This window comes from Panicum virgatum, chromosome 7K (genome assembly GCF_016808335.1).
Source record: "Panicum virgatum strain AP13 chromosome 7K, P.virgatum_v5, whole genome shotgun sequence".
In the NCBI taxonomy this organism is placed as follows: domain Eukaryota; kingdom Viridiplantae; phylum Streptophyta; class Magnoliopsida; order Poales; family Poaceae; genus Panicum; species Panicum virgatum.
In genome coordinates, this window is record NC_053142.1 from 49,871,905 (window position 1) to 49,896,563 (window position 24,659).

The following is a 24,659-nucleotide window of genomic DNA, read 5'->3' on the forward strand; positions in this document are numbered from 1 at the left end:
AAATACAAGATCTAAGTTACCTTAAAAAGAGTAAATCTGAAAAAAAAATTGATAATTGTAAATTCTCATCTTTGCAACATGGCCAGTCACGTAATATTGCCCCCAGAGGCCCAGATTTTTGTACGAAACTCAAAAAAAACATGTGGTTATGGGCTCCGAGTCCGAGGGGCAAAAGGTGGTGGTGGGCCGGGCTCAAAATTCTTGAGGAATTCCAGAGTTTTTCTTCTGAAGCTTCTGAACTTTTTTGAGGATTCAGAACTTACAATGCCATTCACGGTAATCTGATGAAATTTAGAGCACAAATAAGCATCCATGATCCCAAGCTGTATTTATTCCTTCATGTTATTTCGGTAAGGTAGTGCTACAACCGTTCGAAGCAGACTACAACACGATAGAAGGAACATTTCTGCGGACCACAACACACTACACGCACTGATCACTCCATGGCACTACTAGGTCTGTCACCAGCCACCACAGTAACTGATACATCATCCTCTGCTGTTGCTTCAGTTCGCCTTCCGGCAGTTGACCCTGACCTGCCCGCCGGATCCAGTGACGACGCCGATGCCGCCCATCTTCACCATGGCGTCGCGGAAGTCGTCGAAGAACCCGGCCATGTCGGACGCGTAGGCCTTGGTCTGCGCGTCCGCGGAGCCGCCATTGAACAGCTGCTGGTCCGAGTGCAGCAGGCCCTTGTTGCGCAGCAGGTTCTTGTAGTAGAAGTTGTCGAAGACGTAGGACGTGGACGGGTCCAGCGGCGAGGTGTTGTCGTCGCCGCTGCCGGTGGCGCTCGGGCACCGCGGCTTCAGCGACGACGCCAGCGACGCGTCCAGGCTGGTGGTCTCGTTGTAGAGGCGGCCGCGGAAGTTGACGCACCGCGCCTGCCCGATGGTGTGCCCGCCCGACAGCGCGATCATGTCCGTCGCGCTCAGGCCCTTCTTGGAGAAGGCCTTGATCAGGTCGCCGAGGTCCAAGGTCGGCGCCGGGAGGTCGTTGTTCGCGTCGTCAAGGCTCGCCGTCGTCCCGTCCCGACGGCCGAGCTCGACGTCCCAGGTCGGCCCGCCAAGCTGCAGAGGTGGCAGTAAGCTTAGCTTGAAACCACGCATGTAATTGCAGAGATAACCGACTGATCATGATCTGAATGATTGCGCGTGCGATGCTTACGGCGACGACGGAATCGCGGGCGGCCACGGCGAGGATGTCGGCGCAGGAGACCGTCTGCTTGCAGGCGTCCTCGAGCTGCGCCTTGATGTCGTCAACCACTTCGAACCCGCGGAGCGAGTTCTTGTTCGGCTGCGCGGTCTTCTCGCCGGTGAAGCCCGGGGCGTCGTCGAGCAGCACTGACCCGTCACAGCCCTGTAAAGTTCATTTGCAGTCAGCGGTTAGTCCACGAAAAGGCACTCCATGATTGTACTCAGAGAGACTAACCGATCTGCTAGAAATGACAAAGACTTGTTTGAAAATTCAAGCATTGCTCAGAGTGCGCGTGCGCCACTTTTTTTTTTACTGAACTGACTGTACAGCACCACACTGTCCCACACACTCTGCATGTTACGCATCTATTCTCCATGTACAAGCAGTGGAAGATTCTAACTTAATCTTGCTAATTTTGACTTGATTTCCAGACGGATTTCAAGTTGCTAGTTTTTGGCTTTTTGCCGAGGAGTTTCTTAGGAAAAAAAACCAACATCGTTATGCTGGAGTTTCAGATAAAGGAAAAAAATGAAAGGCCGAAGAAAATTAAGAGGTGGCTAATGGCACTTGCATTGACAAAGCAGTCGTGGAAATGGAGGCGGAGCAGGGACGCCCCCATGCGGGACTCCTTGGAGACGGCAGCTCTCACGGCGGACTCGATGATGTCGAGCGCGTCGGGGCATGTCTCGTCGTAGAAATCGGTGGAGAGCTGCGCTGAGACAGCAGCCGCGGCGAACAGCAGGGCCATGGTGCAGCAAGCGAGGGATTGCCTGGACGCCATTGCTGATAGCTAGAGCTCGCTAAGGCACAGCAGGGATTGCGACTTGAGTGACCAGTGCGTGCTGCGGCTGCAAAGATAGCTCCATGCGCCCCTGGTATTTATAGGCATTGCGGTGTCAGCATGCTAGTTCTTTACAGCACTTCTAGTATCTCAAGCATGCATGTTATCTGATGCCATCTACAGCTTGGACATTGTTTAACTTTTAGTGGTGTACAGCCAGAAAGTAAGAAATGGGGGGACACGCGTAGGATTAGAACTGCATGATCTTTGAAGAAAAAAATGTTAGATATTCTAGGATCTCTAGATCAAAAGGAACCACAAGAATGTCATGAGATGCACATACCTTGGTCACTAGGGCCTCCCATCACTTGCCTCTGTGTGTGTTCTTAGTGTGTGTGTGTTCTTAGTGTGATTTCCCCGGTGTTGGCAACGTCTAGGCGATCAGTACCTTGAACGGGGTTCTCACCCCATTATTTATACCCATTGCACACCGGGAGGAACCGACATAGTTGGGTCGGTTGCCGTCCCTGATCAGGACGGCACGGGCTTTGATTTCCTTTCATTAGTTTATCTTATCACTTTACTGTTCATTCATTTAATGAGCTTACTGTTTAAACTCACAGATCATCATCCCAACATTCTCCCCCTTGATCGTAGGGCTTAAACTTATAAGTTTATTTCTCAATGAAATAGTATATCAAGACAAAAAGATTACAATGGTTAACAAAATGCACCACTGAACCCAGTGACTATAACATACCACTTTATTTCGAAACAAACTTCTTTAACTTAGGAGCTCCATGAACTTATTACATCAGACTTATACAAACTTACATACTCACTCTTTGACAGACAGTACACCAAGACACTAAGTTACAATAGTCAATTAAGTACTACTGAACTAAGTGACTATAGTTCCTGAACGATCTCAGAGGAAGTCCACATTAGGATTATGGGGAGACGATGTCACATTGGTCCCAACTAATCCAGAATCAAGGGCTTATCTAACAGACCCATATCGGTAACGTGATCTTTGAATACACTGGGTGGTAGGCCCTTTGTGAGTGGATCCGCCAACATAGACTTAGTGTTTATATATTTAATACTTATTGTCTGATCCTGGATCCTTTCTTTCACAACATGGTACTTAATGTCAATGTGCTTGGCTCCACTCATTGACTTGTTGTTACTCGAATAGATTACTGCTGGTTGATTATCGCAGTATAACGTGAGTGGCTTTGAAATGCTGTCAACCACTCTAAGTCCCGGGATAAAATTCTTCAGCCATATTGCTTGCCCAGTAGCCTCATAACATGCCACATACTCAGCCTACATTGTCGACGATGCAGTAACACTTTGTTTGGAGCTTTTCCACGATATAGCTCCTCCTGCGAGTGTGAAGATATAACCTGATGTGGATTTCTTAGTGTCAACTCATCCCGCAAAATCAGCATCTGAGTAACCTATGACTTCAAGGCTATCAGGCTTCTTATATGTGAGCATGAGATCTTTAGTGCCTTGCAAATAGCGAAAGGTCTTTTTGACTAATTTCCAGTGTTCTGGTCCTGGATTTGACTGAAATCTGCCAAGCATCCCGATCACGAATACCAAATCAGGGCGAGTGCACACTTGTGCATACATTATGCTTCCGACTGCAAAAGCATATGGTATTGACTTCATCTGCGCAGCTTCATACTCATTCTTTGGACATTGAAATTTTTCAAACTTATCGCCTTTAACTATAGGAGCAGGCGAGGCTGAACACTTATGTATATTGTACTTTTTCAGCATCTTTTCTATATATGTCTTCTGAGATAGCCCCAAGATCCCTTTGGATCTATTTCGGTGAATTTCTATGCCCAGAACATAAGTGGCTTCACCGAGATCTTTCATCTCAAACTTAGAGGTAAGGAACCTCTTTGTTTCCAGCAATAGATTCTTATCACTGCTGGCCAAGAGTATATCATCCACATATAAGATCAAGAAGATGAATTTACTCCCCTTGAACTTAACATAAATGCAGTTATCCCTTTTATTTTCTTCAAAACCAAATTCTCTGGTAATTTGATCAAACTTTAGGTACCATTGTCTTGACGCTTGTTTCAGACCATAAATAGATTTCTTCAATCGACATCCCAAATGTTCCTTTCCTTCCACAACAAAACCCTCAGGTTGAGACATGTATACATCCTCATACAAATCACCATTCAGGAATGCTGTTTTAACATCCATTTGATGCAACTCCAAATCATAATGAGCCACAAGTGCCGTAACAATTTTGAATGAGTCTTTAGAAGAAACAGGGGAGAATGTTTCATTGTAATCAATGCCTTCTCTCTGTGTAAAACCTTTTGCCACGAGTCTTGCTTTGAACCTTTCGATGTTACCTTTGGAGTCACGTTTAGTTTTGTAGACCCATTTGCAGCCTACAATTTTGGCTCCTTTAGGGATTTCTACTAAGTCCCATACTTCATTAGCATTCCTAAATTCCATTTCATCTTTCATAGCATCAAGCCATTTAGATGAATGTTCATTATTCATGGTCTCCTTAAATGACGTGGGATTATCGTCCAACATTAGCTCATTCATATCTTCACTCATATAAGTGACATAATCACTAGGAATAGCTGATCTTCTCTCTCGTTGTGACCTTCTGAGTGGTTGCTCATTATTTTGCTCATTCATTACAACTGGAGGCTGTTGAACATGCTCATTAGGCTCATCATTAGGTGCAATACTTGAAGTAGTTGCAGGAGATTCAACAGGTGTTGTATCAATAGTCCTTTGGACTTGAGGTGCAACATCAGTATGCACAGTGAAAATAGGATCCTGAATCATAGGTATTGGGACATATTCCCGTTTCTCTTCTAAATTAATTTCCCTAGGAGTCATGCTCCCCCTGATCACTTCATCTTCCAAAAACACAGCGTGTCTTGTTTCAACAAACTTAGTAAACTGATTTGGGCAATAAAACCGATATGCCTTCGACTTATCAGGATAACCAATAAAATGACAACTGATTGTCTTGGGGTCTAACTTTCCCATATTTGGATTGAAAACTCGAGCTTCAGCAGGGCAGCCCCACACATGTAAATAATTTATAGTTGGTTTCTTCCCAGTCCATAATTCAAAAGGCGTCTTAAGAACTGATTTGTTGGGAACTCTATTGAGAATGTGTGCAGCTGTCTTTAGAGCTTCCATCCACAAATTCACAGGCAAAGTGGAGTGACTCAACATACTTCGTACCATATTCATTAGAGTGCGATTACGCCTTTCCGCCACTCCCTTTTGCTGAGGTTCGCCCGGTGCAGAGTACTGGGCTTTTATGCCATTTTCCTCCAAAAACCTTGCAAAAGGTCTAGGAGTTTGGCCATAAGGTGTATGCCTTCCATAGTATTCACCACCACGATCAGACCTTACAGTTTTTATCTTCCGATCATGTTGATTCTCAACTTCTGCTTTGAAAATTTTGAATTTATCTAATGCCTCGGATCTTTCTTTGATTGGATAAATATATCCATAGCGGGAGTAATCATCGGTGAATGTGATGAAAGAATCAAAACCACCCACTGATTTTACATTAAAAGGACCACAAATATCTGTGTGGATTATTTCCAAAACTCCCGTACTTCGATTTGCACCTTTCTTGATTTTTTTTTGCATATTTTTCTTTGATGCAATCAATGCAATGTTCAACATTTGCATCCGAGAAATCCAAAGGATGGAGGATATTTTCTTTAATGAGACGCTCAATTCTCCCCCTCGAAATATGGCCTAAGCGACAGTGTCATAATTTTGAAGAAGTCTCATTATTATCATATTTTCGTTTGGTACTGACGTTTGCATTTGAGGAGGAATCAACATGATAAGTGGTGTCACATAAGGATATTCTATAAAGTTGTTCCCGTCTAACGGCGAGACCAATATTTTTATTACCACACATAATTATACATCTATGGTCTCCAAAAGTACAACGATAACTACCATCATCCAAACATGAAATAGAAACTAAGTTTCATTTCATAGAGGGTACATAAAGAACGTCATTTAGCTGAAGTCTAAAGCCAGTATGAAGAATAAGAGTGCAGTCTCCAATGGCCTTGACTTCGGCTTCAACTCCATTAGCAACTCTAATTCTTCTTTCCCCTCTTCTTAGGGTCCTCCTCGTAGTGAATCCCTGTAAAGAGTTTGCAACATGAATTGTTGCACCTAAGTCAATCCACCAAGAATCGGTGGCATAATCAATATACAGAGATTCATCAACAAAAGTTATAACATCAGTATCTTTCTTATTGAGCCATCTCATAAAGCCAATGCAGTCCTTCTGGCGGTGTCCACTTTTTCCACAAAAATGACACCCTTTGGGATCTTTTCCTTTATCCTCTGCACTGGAGCCACCTGCTGGCTTATTCTGCTGGCCTTGCTTAGAAGATCGCCCCTTTTCTTTTAATTGACCAGGTTTAGGCTTCAAGTATTCCTTCTTAAATTTCTTATAACTTTTCTTTTCAGAATGCTTGAATTGATTAGCATGATTAATTCTTTATGCCTTAAACCTTTCTTCTTCTTGCACGCACATGGCAATTAACTCATCAATACCCCACTTTATTTTCATAGAATTATAGTTGATCACAAAAGGGGAAAACTCCTGGGGTAGTGATGACATGATAAAATGGACAAGAAAACCATCTGAGATTTCCATCTCCATTGACTTAAGCTTCGAAGCCATGTGACATTTCTTCACTATATGCTCCCTCAGACTTCCAGTGGCGTCATATCTTTCTCCAACCAACCTTTTGATAAGGGTGGTGGCATAAGCTTTAGAGGAGCCCTTAAATTGCTTCTCAATCTTAGCAAGATATTCTCTGGCAGTCTGAGTATCTGAGATTGCAACCCTTATTGTGTCAATGATAGAGCTTCTGATGATCATAAGGCATTTTCGATTTGAAATATCTCATTTTTGCCTTTGCTTCATCATATTCCTTCTTAAGAGCTTCATAATTTTTATTTTCTAGTTTAGGCTCAACTAGAGCATCATTATGGAGGGCAAAATCAATATCCAGCAGAGCTAGAGTGATCTCCAGCTTCTTCTTCCATGAAGCATAATTGCTTCCATTAAGCTGCTCAATATTGCCTAAGATACCGGCAATTTGAGACGCTGCATAAGAGAGAATCAATAACTTATGTGAGCATCTTCTTTTATTGATCAAATTCAAATCAGCTTTGGCCAGAAATGAATAAAAGCAATAAAATTTTGTGAATAAGTATTTATTAATCAGCTTTGGCCAGAATAATAAATACAAACCACACTTTATTGAATTTTATAATCTTCTTTTATTAATTCAATCAAATTAGCTTTGGCCAGAATTGATTTGAATTAATAAAATTTTATGATTAAATAAGTGTCAATCAGCTTTGGCCAGAATGATAATTATATGTCACACTTAGTCCGAGTAATTATTTGCAGCGGAAATAAATTATAACACATAAAATGATAACTTCAAGTAATAAAACTAATGTAAGTATTATAAAAATTAAATGGACATAAGAAAATTTCATTACATAATAAGTCTATTTATTATTCTAATCATTATTTGCTAAAACATAACAAAGTATCTTTAAAATTTAAACATGAAATAACATTTATAATCATAATGCTTAATGATAAAACAATATTTATAACCTAAATTTCAGTATTATTCTAGCCCAAAAGCTCTTTTAGCCCATTACTATGCATCCCAATATCTATTTCTTATTTTCAAGAAAAATATTAATAGATCATTTTTCTGGGCCGATTTTGGCCTGGCCCATTTAGCCGCCGCCTTCCCCCCGCCCGGCCTACCACGGCCCGTTTGCGGCCGACGTGCGCCAGCCATCGGATCAAATCTGACGGCCAGCGCTTCTCCCCCGCCACATAAAAGGCGGCTCAGTCGAGCCCCCCCTCCAAACCCTAACTTATTTTCTCCCTCCCCTTCTCTCTCTTCTCACCCGACGGCGGCTCCGGGCGAGCGAGACGGTGACGGCGTCGGCGAAGCGGCGCGCGCCGGAGGGGGTGGAGGCGCCGCCGAGCTTTGCTCGCCAGAGGTGCGTGTGGCCGTGGCCGGTGCGCAACTCTGTCGAGCACGGCTCGTCGGTGCCCTAAGGCACCCGCCGGCCACGCCCCCGATCTGGAGTGGCGACGGCGGCGGTCTTCAGATCCGGCGGGCGGCCGGCCACCTCGGCTTCATGGAGCGCGCGAGGGGTCGGCGCCGGCCGGTTCGGGGTCCTGGGCGCGCGCTCGCCGTTAGCGATGGCCATGGCGACAACCATGGCGACGACAGTGGCCATGTAGGCCCTTTAGGTAAGCCCCCGGCCTCTTCTTTAGATCTTAGGGTTAGGGTTTGGGCAGTGGAGAATTTTTGGGGGTCTTTGGGGCTTCGGGTTGCAAGATTTGGGCGCAAAACTTCATGACAGAGGGTTCCAATTTGAAGCTAACCTAGCTCTTGATGCCATTGTTAGATATTCTAGGATCTCTAGATCAAAAGGAACCACAAGAATGTCATGAGATGCACATACCTTGGTCACTAGGGCCTCCCATCACTTGCCTCTCTGTTTGTGTGTTCTTAGTGTGTGTGTATGTGTAAGTTGTGTGATTTCCCCAGTGTTGGCAACGTCCAGACGATCAGTACCTTGAACGGGGTTCTCACCCCTTTATTTATACCCGTTGCACACCGGGAGGAACCGACATAGTTGGGTCGGTTGCCGTCCCTGATCAACATAGTTGGGTCGGTTGCCGTCCCTGATCAGGACGACACGGGAACGTTCGTTCCTGTGCTTTGATTTTCTTTCATTAGTTTATCTTATCACTTTACTATTCATTCATTTAATGAGCTTACTGTTTAAATTCACAGATCATCATCCCAACAAAAAGATATTGCAAGGGTGTCTGCTAGATAAGCTCAGTGTTAGGGGTGCAAATGGATAACCCTTAGGTGCACCTCTAATATTTTGTAGTTCAAAATTTTGTACTACTTTTTTTTATCCTTGAAAAAGTAGTACAAAATTTTGAACTAAAGAGGGTTGGAGGTGCACCGTACCTAAGGGTCACCTGTTTGCACCCCTGCTCAGTGTGCGCGATGCAGGTACTAATGCAAATTTGCCGCTCTAAAATACAATTCAATCCAAACATGATCAAGTTTCCCTAAAAATGTGTTTCCCTACCTAAAAAAGAATTTAGAAAATGTTCCACGAACAGTTGCCTGATACCAGTGTTCCCATAACATTTTTGCTACTTGTTATTTTGGAGCCGGGATCAAGCGAGATCCTCCCAGTTGCGTTTCTTTACTCCAGGCCCGGACATGAATTTCAAAGCTACTGCCAAAATGTGGGACAGGCTCCCTCAGCTAGTGGAGCTTCAGTGCATAGCATACGACTTTGCAACCACCAATCAGGCAATAACTATGACCCAGATCCCCGTTTAGTCTTTAAGCTCAGGTGTGAATAGCGGCGCGGCTGGTCGTAAGCGGCATGACCCGGGTCAGCAAATTAGGCGTGGAGCATGTTTGCTTTAAGCAGAGTGCTAGGATTATTACTAAGCAATAAGCATGCTGTTGATACACTCCAAGCGAAGAAACGGAGGCGTGCTAGCTCTTACTCTTACTTTTCGCGGCCCATGCATGCTGATCGATACATCGTCGTTGCGGATCTCCCAAACTTGGTGTGACCTTATGCCCGTTTCTTTCCTTTGTTGTCACTTCTGCAATAAACTATGTGGATTCTGAAGCCGGGTTGATCTTAATTTGGCAGTGAATGACAGTTCGAACTTGTTCTACTTTCGTTGGAGCGCTGACAACTAGGTGCCTAGGTATTCCTACGTGATATGAATATCTAGTACTCCCTCCATAACGTTTAGGACAAGGTTTGAGTCAAATCTTGAGAATATAAATCATGAATAACTCTCAAGTTATTGAGTTTGAAAATGTAAAAATTATATGAATAGATTTGTCTTGAAAAATACTTTTATGAAAGTATACATATATCACTTTTTGATAAATATTTTTAGAGAAATAAGAAGTCAAAGTTGTGTTTTGGAGACCGTGTCGCTGTCCTAAACGTTAGATTTTTGGGGTATGGAGGGAGTACAGATTAACTTTTTAAACTGTCTGTAGATGTACACAAGGCTATTTATATTTCTCACTTCTCACCGAATTCCATCCTTTTTAACCAGAATTTTATATCTTTGAAAAGACGAATTAAACTGCGAGCTTTAGCACTCGCTTGGAGAGAAAGAAAATGTGGTAGCCACTTGGATTCGAACTCAATAAGACAACGTCACCTATGCTTAACCTAGCAATATAATCACATTGTTTTATATCTTCCCATTAGGATCATATTGCTCATGCATTTTGCGGGGTACATTATCCACATGTTAATTGTAATATTCAAATAGTGACCCCTAAAAACTGAATCAAATCATGTAAGGAATTCTGAATCGAATCATGTAAAAGCATTCGATCGTCTGATGAATATAAATTTGGACTAGGCGGCTGAAAAGTCCAACGTAACTATCCTCGCACCGATCACGGCGGCGTTTGGCACATGCACTTGCCAAACCTTTTGCTCTAGACCTCTACTAGAATACTGCAACCTCACGGAGGCAAACACTGAGTAAAGAACACGAGGCGAGCTCCGCCATTGCAACGACGACCGAAGGTCCGAAGCGCCTGCCAGTGGCGCACGATCACGACATGCTCCGGCGTTAAGCTGGTTTATGTTCGGCCGGCAGTGGCGAGTGATTGATTCTGTGACTATGAGAGAGAGGTCTGATTTCTGCGTGCAAGTTGCAGGAAGAGCACGGCGGTCAAATCGCTTGGAAGCTAGTCTGACTCTTTTCTGCCCTGCACCCCTTTTCTTGTGCGCACGTCTGACTGCTTTTTGCCTGCCGTGCACTGTCTTCACAAGTCTCTGTTAAGCTAGGTAGCGATGGTGAAACTCTGGATAAAAATTGGATCAGTGCAGAGGAGTTCACCTGAGCTGCCGTGAGGCCCCTGCAGTAGCTGTGCGCGCGAGATAGGGCGGCAACACGCCATGCCGACACATCAGCTGGAAGGGCGGTAAAAACTACTGATTCCAATCAGGATGAGGCTCAGATTTACCTAAGCAGACCACATTGCATCGTGCACTACCTATCTGGATAACACACACTGACACACCCAAATTTGAAGGGGATCGGATAAGCAAATGCATTATCAGTTGACGAATGAAGATTGGCATCATCTGTCCTTCTGGAACTCAAATTATCCAGACACCAATACACCATGGCATGTCATCAGACCTGTAACGATCCGGCCCGGGATAACGGTTAAGACATATTCTACATGTTGAGTAAAATACACCTGCTAAATAACTCTCTTGCACTTTCGTCCTCGCTTCGCGCAAAATGTTCGAACTGGAGTTACTAGGCTCAGGGTTTTAAGCAATCCGTCTCTCGTTACGTTTCCGGTATGTGACTAAACTAGGTTTTAAGCAATCCGTCTCTCGTTACGTTTCCGGTATGTGACTAAACTAGGAAGTATTTTGCTACAGTGTGGCACATTCGGTCCGGCCCAACACGGCCCACGGGCTGTTACAATCATCCCCCGTTGAGGACTCGACGTCCTCGTCGAGACATCGAACCAGCTTACCCATATGGGACAAAAGGAGCAGCATCTCCTCTCTTGGCCACATCTCATACGTCTAGTACTAACGATCCCATGTGTCACGTCCGTGGGTTCACTAGCAGCAGTCCATGTGTGTCCGTCCACATGTCGGTGGCATCCGTGTCCCCACGCGCACACGTGCTCATGTACGCGCACTTCTGCCCGTATGTGGCGTGAAACCGCGAGAGTTTGGCTCTGATACCCCTGTAACGATCCAGTCCGGGATAACGATTAAGATCTACTCTGCACGTTGAGTAAAACACACCTGCTAAATAATTTTCTTGTGCTTTCATCCTCGTTTCGCGCAAAAGGTTCGAACCAGAGTTACTGCCTTCCCAGGATTATGTTTCTAAGCGGGTGACTCAACTAGAAAGTACTGTGCCGCAGCTACATTATCCGTGATACTACAGTAATTTTTGCTACAGTATGGCACATTCGATCCGGCCCAACACGGCCCACGGGCTGTTACAAGACCGTTACCTACAGAGCAGCAAAAGAAGCCTAAATATGATAGCCCGATACTGTCAGTCAGACCGTTATGCGTATCCGTGGTATGTGGATACTCCCCGGCCCCCGCTGTAGGAATTGGGTTGGTGTGCTCTGCTCGATTGCTCTACAGTGGGAGTCGTGCATTTTCCACGAATCCTTTTGACATCTAGCGACAAGAGGCCACTCCACCACTGGACCAGAGCAGAGCATGCTCACCGGAGCGAGCCACTGGCCGGCCAAAATGCAAATGCGTCGCGGCATCGTGCATCGTGGGAGTAAATGGAGCGGTCGTCGGTGCGGCGCACCAGGTTCTGGAAAAAACGCGCCAGTCCAGTCACTGTGCGTGCGAGTGTGCGACGGGCCAAGTGACAGCATCAGTGTTTTCTTCTCGTACCGCTCCAGCACCAGTCTCCAACCACCAATCAGTCAACAATGTTTTTCTCTCACATCACTTCAACACCAGCCTCCAACCACCAACCAGTCAATAGTATTTTTCTCTCACGTCACTCCAGCACCGGCCACGAGCGAATACAGTGAAGTGCATCACTCGCTCGCGCTCTCCGCGTCAGCACAGCAAGGCCAGCGGACGGACGGTGTGCCCACAGCCCACGCACGCCGACTTACTAAGCTGGGCCAAACCCGAAACTCCCCGATGCAGCCCAACCGCAGATAGTACAGGGCCGGGCCAACAACGGACGACGACCGGAGAATACAGCCCAGCTCGGTCTCTCGGCAGCAGCCTGGATCAACCAAATTTGGCGGCCCAAATCCAACTTGGCCCTCCTCTCAAATCATGGATTGGAGCCTGCTCTGCTGTGGAGGAGGAGCCGCGCGATTAATTAATCCCCGACGGAGTAGGAGATAGGAGATAGGATTGCATTGGAAACAGCAAGGGCAATTGCATAATGTAGTTGTGCCGCTTCGGCATCAGTCTCCCCGAAGAAGTATCAGATTTCGGTGCATCACGGTCAGTTTTGACCCATCACAGTTCGACAACTAATGTGGCGCGACGCGTCGACAGATTGACTGCAGCAAGTCGTCGCCTTTAGAACTTTGAATGATTGCACGCGTTTTGCAGCTAGCCATCGCGTCACGACGACTCTCAGCCCCGTTCCATACGGCGCGGCGAGTTTTCTAACAAGAAACATTTTTAAAGGGCATTTTCTTCTTGCCAAAGACTGCTAGCTCACACTACATTACTACCTGAAACCCACGAGCAGCATCCCGCATCGCAAGATGATGTTGTTCTCCTCTACCCGTTCCACAGAAGCAATGATCAGTGTGCTAGCGTTCCTGCTGTTCATACTGACAACAGCAGTGTCGGCGGCAGCTCCAGTGGCGTTGCCCGGGTGCCCGGAGACCTGCGGCAACATCACCGTCCCCTACCCGTTCGGCACCCGCCCCGGCTGCTTCCGTGAAGGCTTCAATCTCACATGCGAGGAGACGCCGGGCCGGCGACCGAAGCTCCTGGTGGGCGACGGCGTGGAGGTATTCGGCATCTCTCTGCCGGAGGGCACGCTCCGTGTCCACAGCAAGATGCTGGGATTCCAGCTCCCGACCTTCATACAGCTCAACGCCTCGTGGTCCGCGGACCTGATGGCCACGGGGCGGCGCCTGGTCGTGTCGACCAGGCACAACCGGTTCGCGGCCATGGGGTGCAACCTCCTCGCCAGCCTCGTCGTCGACCCGGACGCCGCCTCCGATTCGACCCGGACGCCGCCTCCGATTCGGCCACCAGCTACGTCAGCGTCTGCGCAGCGCTCTGCGCAGACGACTTCGAGGCGGGCGACACCTCGTGCTCCGGCATCGGCTGCTGCCAGACGCCCATCGCCTTGGGCCTCCCGTCGTACAGGGTCCAGCTCATTAGCGAAATGACTGTCGAGACTCGCAGCACGATCCCAGCGTCCGGAGTCGGACTCGCAGCGCTGTTCATCGCTGACCAGGAATGGTTCAGCAGAAAGGGATCCCTTTCTGCAGCTGGACTACTTCGGCGATCGACAGAGAACCATCGACACGGAGGTGATTCCGACGGTGCTGGAGTGGTGGCTGGATTCGAACCGTGACCGGGATATGTTCCGGTGGGGATTGGATGGCGATAGCGGCAGATGCCTAAGCCCGAATAGCATCATACTTCATGGCGCCGCGCGTTTATGGAAGTAATTTCGGGAGGGCACGGTGCAATTGTTCCGAAGGATTCGAGGGCAATCCTTACATCACCAATGGATGCCAAGGTACTCCCGACTAAATTCACTTTTTTCTTCCTTGTATTTAATCAACACGCCTGAGAGCAACTCTAGCAGACCCCTATTACGGCTCCTACTACAAATTTAGAGGGTGGAGTCCAAAAAACCAACTTTAACAGTCCTTTATTTGGACGCCTAAAATGAGGAGGCCTCCAAATCTCCCCCTCCACCTCTAGACCCGGGGGTCTATAGGGAGTCTCACATCTGTGGGCCACATCCAACTGCCTCTCTTCCTCCCTCCAAGCGCGTGCTCCGGTCACTGCCCTTGCCTCCGAGCTTGCTTGTGCATGCGCGCTGCCCGCCGCCGCCGCCTTCGCACATGCCTCCGCACGCGCCGGCCGCCGCATCCGCGCGTGCCTGGCATTGGGCCGGCCGCTGCCGCCGCATCCGCGCGTGCGTGCGCGCACCGGCCACCGCCGCCGCCGCATCCACACATGCCTGCGCGCCCGCTGCTTCTGCTGCCACCGCCGCCCCTCCTCCTCCGCGCGACCGCACATGCCCGCCGCCCCGAGCCGTGCCGTGCCGCCCCATGGGCCGCCTGCCGCCCGAACTCGCCGTCCTCTGTGCCGCCCCCATCCTAGGATTGGATCGAGCAGGGTAGAGGGAAAGAGGAGGAAGAAAGGAGCGGGAGAGAGAGAGAGCGCGCGCGGGAAGGTCCCACTTGTCATGAAAGAAAAGAAAATAGACACTGACGTGTGGGTCCCATTTGTTATAGTAAAAGAAGGAGCTACAAGGACTATTGCTGGAGTTAAACACAAAATCATAGCTCTAGAAAGTTAGACCCAGCCTCTACTTAAGAAAATAGGGGCCTGATATAGGGACTATTTCTGGAGATGCTCCGACACGCATTCGTGGACCTGCATGTAGAGAGTGGTAACGGAACGGATCATGGTCTAATGCTCTTTTCACAATCCAACTTAGCAATATTTTTAACTCAAATTGTATAAGATTAGAGTCTGAATCTTTTGGAGCTGGCTCTTAGATTATCTAGGCTAAAAATTAAGCCCTCTTACCACCCCTACCTGCATTCTTAGGGGCTTTATGGCAGTTTTAGGAAACTTTTTGCTTATCGTGTAGCTCCGACTATAACAACAAATGTCATCTTGGTAAACCACTGCACTGATATGAATCCTGTCTCTTCCCGACGAGCGACAACCAACACGATCGATCGGAGTTGCCATTGGAGCACTCAACGTTTTCCTGAAATCCTCGTCCTTTTGATCTCAGTTACTTTACACCTTTACAGATATCGACGAGTGCCAGCATCCAGATCTTTACCCATGCCATGGAACCTGTATCAATTTGCCAGGGACATACCGGTGCTCATCAAAGAAAAACATCAGCAGCCTTCCAGGTAAATAAGTGATATGCGTATAATCTCCCACGCACATTTTTTTCAGTTTCGCAATCAGTTTCTTTTGGTGCCATTGTAGTGTACGCCATTTGAATTACAAGTATATGTATGATTATGTCACTAGCTATGATTATGTACCAATCGAGTAATCAGTCAAAGCCTTGTTCTAGTGTATTTAATCGGAGGGAGTATCATTTACCATCTAGATAAAACTAATGTCAAAAAAGGAAAAAAAATGAAAACATGTACAAGAATGCAATGTCTTTAGGAAGCAAAACCTCATGTCCGACACAAAAGTAAATCCCTTGAACACTTCTGCCATGGTGCAATCCAAGTGTGTTGAAAATTTGAGCTGGTTTCTGCAGGTTTAATTACAATAATAGCGATAAGTGCTGGTTTTGGCCTACTGTTTTCTGTTCTGGGTGTTGCCAAAATCGCCAATAAGTTCAAGCAACGAAGGGTCAAAAAGTTGAGACAAAAGTTTTTCAAGAAAAATCATGGATTGCTTCTCCAACAATTAATATCGTCAAATAAAGATATAGCTGAAAGGACAAAGATTTTCAGCTTGGAGGAACTAGACCAAGCAACCAACAAATTTGATCAGAATCTTATCATTGGTGGTGGAGGCCATGGCACAGTCTACAAAGGCATATTATCTGATCAACATGTCGTGGCCATCAAGAAGTCTAAAATTGTGGTTCAAAGTGAAATTAATCAGTTCATTAATGAGGTTGTTATACTTTCACAGACTAATCATAGAAATGTGGTGAAGCTCTTCGGTTGTTGCCTCGAGACAGAAGTTCCTTTACTGGTATATGAGTTTATATCAAATGGAACTTTGTCATATCATCTTCATGGACAAAGTGAAAATTCTTTGTCATGGAAAGATAGACTACGAATTGCATTGGAAACTGCAAGGGCAATTGCATACCTACACTGTGCTGCTTCAATATCAGTCTTCCATAGAGATATCAAATCTGCAAATATACTACTTACTGATACTTCAATAGCAAAGGTTTCAGATTTTGGAGCTTCAAGGTCAATATCGATAGATGAGACAGGAGTACATACAGCTATACAGGGAACTCATGGCTACCTTGATCCTGAATACTATTACACTAGTCGACTCACGGAGAAGAGCGATGTTTATAGCTTTGGTGTCATATTAGCAGAACTGTTAACGAGGATCACACCCGTTTTCTCTTCTCAGTCAACAGAAAGCATGAGCCTAGCATCATACTTTGTGTCGTTGATAAGAGACAATCGCTTGTCAGATATTCTAGATTTACAAATTGTCGAAGAGGGAGGGACCACAGATGCCGAGGTGGTTGCAAAGCTTGCGGAGGCATGCTTAAGCTTAAAAGGTGTAGACAGGCCTACAATGAGGCAAGTGGAGACAGCACTTGAAGATGTGCAAAACTCAAAAGTCCACAATTCTCATATCAAAAGTGTGACTCAGAATGTTACTACAAAAAATCAATCGTACAATGGAAACAAAGGCAGTGAAGGAACTAGACTATACAGCTTGGAGAAAGAGTTCATTCAATCATCCGAAATTCCAAGATGATTCTGCTTCTTATTCGTCAGTTTTGAGTGCCATGTTGCAATCCGGTTCTTCTGATCTTCTCTATCAATACATTATACCTGCTCGGCAGTGTAGTACAGCCGACCACCTAAAAAAATATTGCAAACTGGTTGCCGTACACCCATGTGCATCTGCATAGTTGGTCGATGTAGAACAAAGAATTTACTAGTAAACAAATTCAGCTATAACCTACACTGTTAAAACATATAGCAGTACTTAACACTGCAACAGAAAAATTATGTAAGCACTAATATTTTGCTGTCATATTTTTCTCATGTAGACAGCTAATGACGGGTATCCATGAATGTACATATTCTCAATTCTTCATCACATTCCAGCGCTAAATTTACACCCCACATTGATCTGAAGAATTGTGAAAATTACATACAAACATATTATGAAATACTTTGATGGAGGCACTACTTTCTGTAATGGAAAATCTTGCACTAACAACTTTAGCAGTGCAATTCCGAAATGGATCATTGGATGAGCTCAATGATAATTCAGTACCACTCTAGGGCTTTGTCATCTTGGCAAGTGCAGAAAGTGAAGTAACTGCCTCCCCAGTGGTCAAATACAGGCAATCCGACCTGAAATGGTTTTGAGCAACATTTGCTCGCTGTATTTTCTCCATGACCTCTCCGGTTGGATTCACTAGAACAAGCTGCAAGGAATAATAAAAAAAGAAGTTACTTCGCCGTACAAATTTGCTTGCATCTTGTGTGAGAGAAATTGAACTTTCAGATCTGATGAGCATACTTCCAGATCACGTTTCTCTATTGATTTCTTTATGTCAATGAGGAACGCAATGCCACTTGTGTCAATTGCAGGAACAGCTGAAAAATAATTTGTATTTTATGTTAGTGAATGGAACTTCAAATAATAAATTATTACGAATAAGAGGCAACTGATTTGGACATGATTTCCAAAACATTACAGCCCTTACATTTTCTTTCTTTCAGTAGGGAACTAACTTAAATTACTGTTTGGTAGCTAGCACTTGGCAACTAGTTAATCAGATTTTTCGCGTGACGACAAGCTAATACAGAACTATATATAGTTGTTGTCCTTTTTGAAAAATAAAGAAAAAAAATTCAAAAAAGAATTTCAGCGAACATTCCAGATAGTCTAGTGAGTTTTTTTAATCTTATTCACAGACCTGACAGATCCAAGATTACAACATGGAGTTCAGTTTGTTTGTTCTGCGTGGAATTTTCTTCCTCTATCCATCTTTTAATCCTGCAAATGGAAATATCAGATAGATATTTGTCAAATAGTTCACCATGTTTGTCATATGTAAACGAAATGCTAGAATACACAATAGATTGTAAAGTTGTATATACCTTTCGTTAAGGTAGTTGGAGTTAGCGAAGTTTATCGGTGCTTCAATTGCCAAGATTAAGATCCCAGGAACTCTTTGAGCCTCCTTGTACTGATGCAGGTCCCGGTAAATATCAGTTCCCATAATTTTCCCTTGAACTGTCATCTTTGGTCTTGTGATTTGCATTAATACCCTAAATACCGAAAGGCCAACCTGAACATTTGGGGGAAAAGGTGCAACTATTAACTACAGAGCAATTTAAACGGCAGCAGACTCGAACAATATAATTAGGAACTAGGGTTCCCAAATGCCAAGAACAATGTGTAGTTTACCGCTATTGCAAGGCCTTCTTGGACCGAGATGAAGATGACGCCGGCGAATGCACAAACACACACGAGAAAATCCATCTTGTCCATCCTCCAGATTTGGTATACAGCAGGGAAGTCGATCAGGCCGATGACGGCAGCGATGATGATTGCTCCAAGGACAACGTTTGGCGTGTAAACGAACAATGGCATCAGGAACAGCAGTGTAACCATCACAGTTAGTGCCATGACCACATTCGACATGGCAGTCTTGCAGCCGGCATTGTGGTTTACAGCAGAGCGGGAGAATGCTCCTGTTCAAAAGTAAGAGGATTAAGCTAGTGACCATCACAGTTAGGACTTCGCGAGGAGTATATATAAGCAAATATTGGAAATTATTTGGGCCCAAAAACTGTACCTGTTGTTACATAGCAGGATGTACATGAGCCCACAACGTTCATCAACCCTATAGCCATCATCTCTTTGTTTCCATCTACTTGGTAGTCCTTCAGGGAAGCAAATGTTCTACCAACTGCAATTCCTTCCTGGTGTGGTGAAATAAAATCGAGCATCGCATTAGTAGTGGAACAGTAATATTTAGATCCAACATTTGAAACAACAGATGTCATGCACGAAATCAAGACGGAAGTTCAAGTTAGAAGGTTGGCCTGTGGAGGACCAGAGCTATCCTTGTTTACTTATGTTATTTTTCTTGACTAGTCTGCGGATTTCGGAACCGAGTGTTTTTATGTTTTATGTAATATTGGACTTGTAGAACTTTGTTACTGCTCCTCTCCTCTTAAATGACAATGCAGTGCTCCTGCAACTTTCTTAAAAAAAACAACATTATGGAATCATACCGTAAGGGAGAGGATCCCGGTGATAAGGCCAGTCTTCATGGTTAGGCCTAAATATGTGGGGTCAAAGAGTAGCTTGTCCCATGAGGGGCGGTTCAGACCACACTTGAGCTGGCCAATCTGCGATGGAAAAGATTCAGAAATATCTTGATTGTCAGATAGTTGCAAACTTAAGTAGAAAGGAAACAAAATCCTTTTCGCTCTTTTTTTTTTGCCCTTACAATGCTTATGCCATGATTCTGAGCTTTGAAGAGGAAAACGAGCAGGGTGGAGATGATGACAGATGCCAGGGGCGCGCATGCTGAAACCCAGAAAAGTTTTGGCCATCTCATGCTCTGCATGCAGCGACAATAGGGAGAATATGTATTACGGCAGATGTATTGATCAAAATTTTTTAATTGTGATCCTGAAATGAACTTTTATCTGACACGACAGTCATTTCAGAACAGCCAACAGGCAGCGATGTCACCTGTGCATATTCCCTAACAAAGTTCGAAGCTTGCAGAAAGGATATTTAGCAGTTAGGGCTTGTTTGGTTGGAGGCCTGAGCCAGGCAGCTGCTCCCAGGCAGCAATCTGAACCCCAGGCTGATGAAATCGACGGCCTGAAGGTGCTGCCTGGCCCAGGCAGCAAACGGCAAGCTCAAACCAAACATGCCCTTAAAACCTGAGTAATGTGAAAGCCCTTTTGCGTTAAATTTTGGATAAACATATTTGTAGCACATTTTCACACATTATAAAAAAAAACTCTACCCGGGGGTGTGAAACGTACCCCACCGTTTTTTTATTAAGAGGAAGCCTAACCGGGTAGAGAAACCCCCCGAACCCTGGCCAATGCCCGAGAGGGCCAAGCCTTGCGGCGAGCACAGTGAGAGGGGTTTTTTTTTCTCCCAGCAGCCTGAAATTCGCTTCTGATGAGATTCGAACTCAGGACCTGCTGGGAGCGCGACGCTACCAGGCCGGGCTAGCCATCTCAACCGCCCGGCCTTTCGCTTTCACACATTATAAGTTGGACTGGATACGTGCAGAACGTTGTTCGAAACAACGTTCTGCACGTATCCAGTCCAACTTCACATTGTTGTATCCAGGCACAGTATGTCGGAATGCAGGGAGGGACCAATTAATCATGGAGTATAGTCAATAGCAATGACAAATCAATGTGGCCTTGAGAGGCACAAAACTAGCCTCTAGCAAAGGGCAGAGCACTAGATTTTTGGGGGGGCCTGCCTCCTCCTGACAACATGCACCTAATTCTATATTCAGCTACCTGTGGGCTCTATTAATAATTCCAGCAAAGCAGGATCAATTCTTCGGTCATCAAAAAGATATTTGGTTTACCGTGAAATGGCAAGTTCTCGGAAAAAATATATATGTTTGGTTTACCGGCGTCATGAGGCTCTATTATTAGCAGAGTATGGGTCCACCAACAGCACGACAACTCCTCTGCTCCAACCAAACGGGTTCTCTCAGCTACAAGGGCCCACCAGCTGAGAATCTCCACTCACTTTCCTGGTTCTGAACGCAAAGTTATGAATTTTCTTTACCATACAAATGCATCTGCTGCTGGTAGGACCCAGCAGCAAGATTCCGTGGACCAAAGCTGCAAAATGACATGCAGATCCTTCCATGCGCCGTCGGGCCGATGCAGACCGATCATTTCGTCCATGACTAATTCACCAGCATGCATTTCAGCATTGGCAAATTGGCAATTGCATGCATTATTTATCTTCCTGGACAGGCCCCTGGCCCTGGCTGGCACTACCCATTGTTCCCAGATGCATGCCATGGGGTACCATACCGGCCGTGAAGAGAATCTAGGCATCTAGCTAGCACGGCTCAAGCCTCAAGCTGTAGCTGTTAGCTCTAGCTATCAGACGAGTACACGACACAAACGGCGGCGAGCAGCGCCACGTAGTCACGTACACGCATAGATACGATACCAGTAGACGACAGGAGTCAACGGGAGGTACACGACAAGCTAAGACGAAGAGATGGGCCGCGTATGTTTACGTACCACATGCCTGGCCGCGAGCAGGAACACCAGGAAGCACACGCCCATGAGAATCGTCTGCCACGACCACTGCGACGACCATGCATGGATGGAGACACATACAACAACAAATAATTAGCACACCTTTGCATGCGTGTACATATATACGCGCGCTGGCTTGTATTGTACTCGTACGTATACCTCCTTGGTGTGGTGGAAGACGGAGGCCATGACGGGGACGAGCCCCATCTGGGTGGTGAAGTGGGTGATGCCCAGCAGCGCCTTGAGCTGCTGCAGCGACACGATGATGGCGGCGCCGGCCATGAACCCCACCAGCGTCGCCCTCGACAGGAAGTCGATGATGAACCCCAGCCGGAGGATGCCGAGGGAGGCCTGCACCACGCCGGCGAACAGGGTGGAGGTGAAGGCCAGCTGCAGGAACAGCAGCGGCTCGCCGGAGGGGCTCACGGCGTCGCGCAGCATCGAGCCCATCACCAGCGACGCGATCGACACCGGGCCCACCGCCAGGTCGCGCGAGCTCCCCAGCACCGCGTACACCATCGGCGGCACGAAGCTCGAATCTGCGTATATATACACACACGACACAGTAGAGAGTTCGAATTCAAAATCCAGGTCAAATTAAACTGACCAAATTACATTGAATTAGCAGAGATCAATTGGGTAGCACGTACACAGGCCGATTATGGGAGGCAAGCTTGCCAGCTTCGCGTAGCTGATACCCTGCACCCAACAATTAACGATGCATGCAGCAGCAAGTAATTGATTAATTAATACTCTACAGCAAGAATACAGTTGGCTCACGCATTAACTAGTAGTGGTGTTTAAATTTCCTCCAAATAAACAAGCTTAATTCCAAATCCAGATGATGAAACGTGTAAGCTTCATTATATTGACCGTGTGAAACAGCAACAGCAGGATCATCCACAGAAGGAACCACAATCTTGTGCGTGTCAAGTGAAACGAAGTGATGATTCAAGAGAGAGGGGGGAAAAGAATCGATTTTGATGGGAAGAACAATAATGCAGAGAAGTAATTAAGGAGGAGACGCAGTCACGCAGACGCATGGAATAAGCTAGCAGATGCGTGCCTGAGGGATGGCGAGGCTGGCAATGGTGAGGCCGGAGATGAGGTCGGACTTGAACAGCGACAAGGAGTAGCCGGGCAACCAGTCGAGGATGGGGAACAGGTACTTGACCGCCATCAGCCACTGCGTCCCCAGCGGCTGCCCCTTGAACCCTCGGAACGGATCGTCGGGGAAGAAGGTCTCCTTCACCCTCGCCTTCATCTTGCTCGCCGTGCTCTGCGGCGGAGGCGGCGCCACCTTGTGCACCGCCATCGACGCGATCTCCGTCGACGTCGTCATTGGAGCCGCCGCCGCCGCTCCAAGCGGTCGGCTCTCATTGCCATTGCTGTAACCACCACCACCGTAGGCACCTCTCATGCCCACCATGATGTGTGTGCGTGTGAGAGAGAGAAGCAAGGTGGCTGGTGCTTGCTTACAAGTGACAAGAGCAAGGAGCTTTAGATGGGCCTTGGTGTGCGACTCCTCCAAGAAGTAAGATAAGGAGTGAGGCTATATCGATCAGCTGCAAAAGAAGAAAAGCGGTACGCAACTAGGGAAGAAAGGGAGAGAAGAGAATCAAACGCGACACAAGGGGGCAGGTTTGGTGTTCAATAATTAGACAAAGCGAGCGAGGCACAGCCGCACAGGTACATCCATCTAAATTGGCAGTTCTCCTCCTGGATGGAATCCTTAGATTTGATACCACCATCCTTGTGACAGAGAAACAACCCCTCCTGCACCACTTTTTGCTTGCATTGCTTTAACATCACAATTGCATGATCTCATATATGGAAAATAGGGACACATTCAGCAATAAATATATGTGCAACATTTGCAGCATATAATTAAAATGCATGCACAAAATGATTTATCATGAAGATACTTTAATATATAATCCAATTTTATTTTTTGAGCTCTGTTACAATGATTGTAAAGTGCCAGAGGTATTTTCAGGTACTTATTCTCTTGAATTTTTTCTGGCCGTTGATCTATGAAAATTAAATTAAATTAGTATTTGATCCCACTCTTTTTGGTACTTGGTTCCACATCTTTGTACCACAAGTACTTTAGTCTAGGTACTTCCTACCTTGATCAGCGTACGATTCTATCAGTTGGACAGCTCTCATTTTTTTCAATTATTGTAAAAATTCTCTTATTTTTTATGCAAATAATCCATTTCATGTTATATATCATAGGTCCTATTAATAGCAAATGCCGCTGGTTTTGAATTTCTATCTTCTAGACCGCGTATTTTTGATAATCTAAATTCTATAGTGCTGCACACGCTCTAGAGGCCTAACTAGTTTGGGCTATGGCACAGAGAATGGGAGAATTTCACGCTTGGCATGCTATACGTATGCTGACATGCTGTCTAGGGGGGTGTGCCAAAGGGTCAAACTACATACATACATGCCGCTGAACATTGCCATGCATGTACAGGCCATAAAAACTGAGATTCGTCAAGTTGTTGCTCAAAAGAGGATATGCATAGTTCTTTGGGAACATTTCAGAACTTCGATCTCCAATACATGCATATAACAAGAATATGTAGAACTATTCGTGAGAATAATGATACTTATGGATGCATCTAATGATCTAAAGTACTCTTGTAATATTTTCTTAATAACTATGGGCCTATAGTTAAAAAATAATAGTAAAAAATTATTTTGGCAAAACTTTGTTAGATTGATGAGATAAAAGGGGACTAGTAGTTGAAATAGAGCATCTCCAAGAGCTCTTGTATCTATGAATAGCTAAAATTCTGATATAGCGATTATGTAAA

General features: G+C 45.7%; 2 protein-coding genes and 1 pseudogene across 2 annotated transcripts; 1 reads left to right on the forward strand and 2 right to left on the reverse strand.

Moving 5' to 3' along the window:
- Positions 1-313: 313 nt before the first annotated feature.
- Positions 314-2,037, reverse strand: LOC120642003 (peroxidase 2-like). The gene is made up of 3 exons (XM_039918372.1): positions 1,766-2,037; positions 1,165-1,356; positions 314-1,067 (listed from the first exon to the last, which is right to left on the reverse strand). The coding sequence occupies exons 1-3, from the start codon at positions 1,973-1,975 to the stop codon at positions 507-509; spliced, it is 963 nt and encodes a 320-aa protein (XP_039774306.1). The 5' UTR covers positions 1,976-2,037; the 3' UTR covers positions 314-506.
- Positions 2,038-13,318: 11,281 nt separating this feature from the next.
- Positions 13,319-17,644, forward strand: LOC120642005 (annotated as a pseudogene).
- LOC120642004 (probable sulfate transporter 3.3) lies at positions 17,528-23,497 on the reverse strand. Its single transcript, XM_039918373.1, has 12 exons — positions 22,901-23,497; positions 22,485-22,533; positions 21,994-22,373; positions 21,817-21,882; positions 20,025-20,138; positions 19,807-19,923; positions 19,365-19,491; positions 18,974-19,260; positions 18,664-18,854; positions 18,480-18,559; positions 18,080-18,156; positions 17,528-17,984 (listed from the first exon to the last, which is right to left on the reverse strand). The coding sequence occupies exons 1-12, from the start codon at positions 23,261-23,263 to the stop codon at positions 17,835-17,837; spliced, it is 2,001 nt and encodes a 666-aa protein (XP_039774307.1). The 5' UTR covers positions 23,264-23,497; the 3' UTR covers positions 17,528-17,834.
- Between the last annotated feature and the right edge of the window lie 1,162 nt (positions 23,498-24,659).

Coding starts and splice junctions, on each gene's coding strand:
- LOC120642003 (XM_039918372.1), bottom strand. CDS start 1,975: ATGGCGTCCAGGCAATCCCTCGCTTGCTGCACCATGGCCCTGCTGTTC. Junction 1,357..1,765: donor TCCACGACTGCTTTGTCAAT/GCAAGTGCCATT, acceptor TGAACTTTACAG/GGCTGTGACGGGTCAGTGCT. Junction 1,068..1,164: donor CCCGCGATTCCGTCGTCGCC/GTAAGCATCGCA, acceptor CCACCTCTGCAG/CTTGGCGGGCCGACCTGGGA.
- LOC120642004 (XM_039918373.1), bottom strand. CDS start 23,263: ATGGTGGGCATGAGAGGTGCCTACGGTGGTGGTGGTTACAGCAATGGC. Junction 18,855..18,973: donor AAGAAGGCCTTGCAATAGCG/GTAAACTACACA, acceptor CCAAATGTTCAG/GTTGGCCTTTCGGTATTTAG. Junction 18,560..18,663: donor TCCAACTACCTTAACGAAAG/GTATATACAACT, acceptor TTCCATTTGCAG/GATTAAAAGATGGATAGAGG.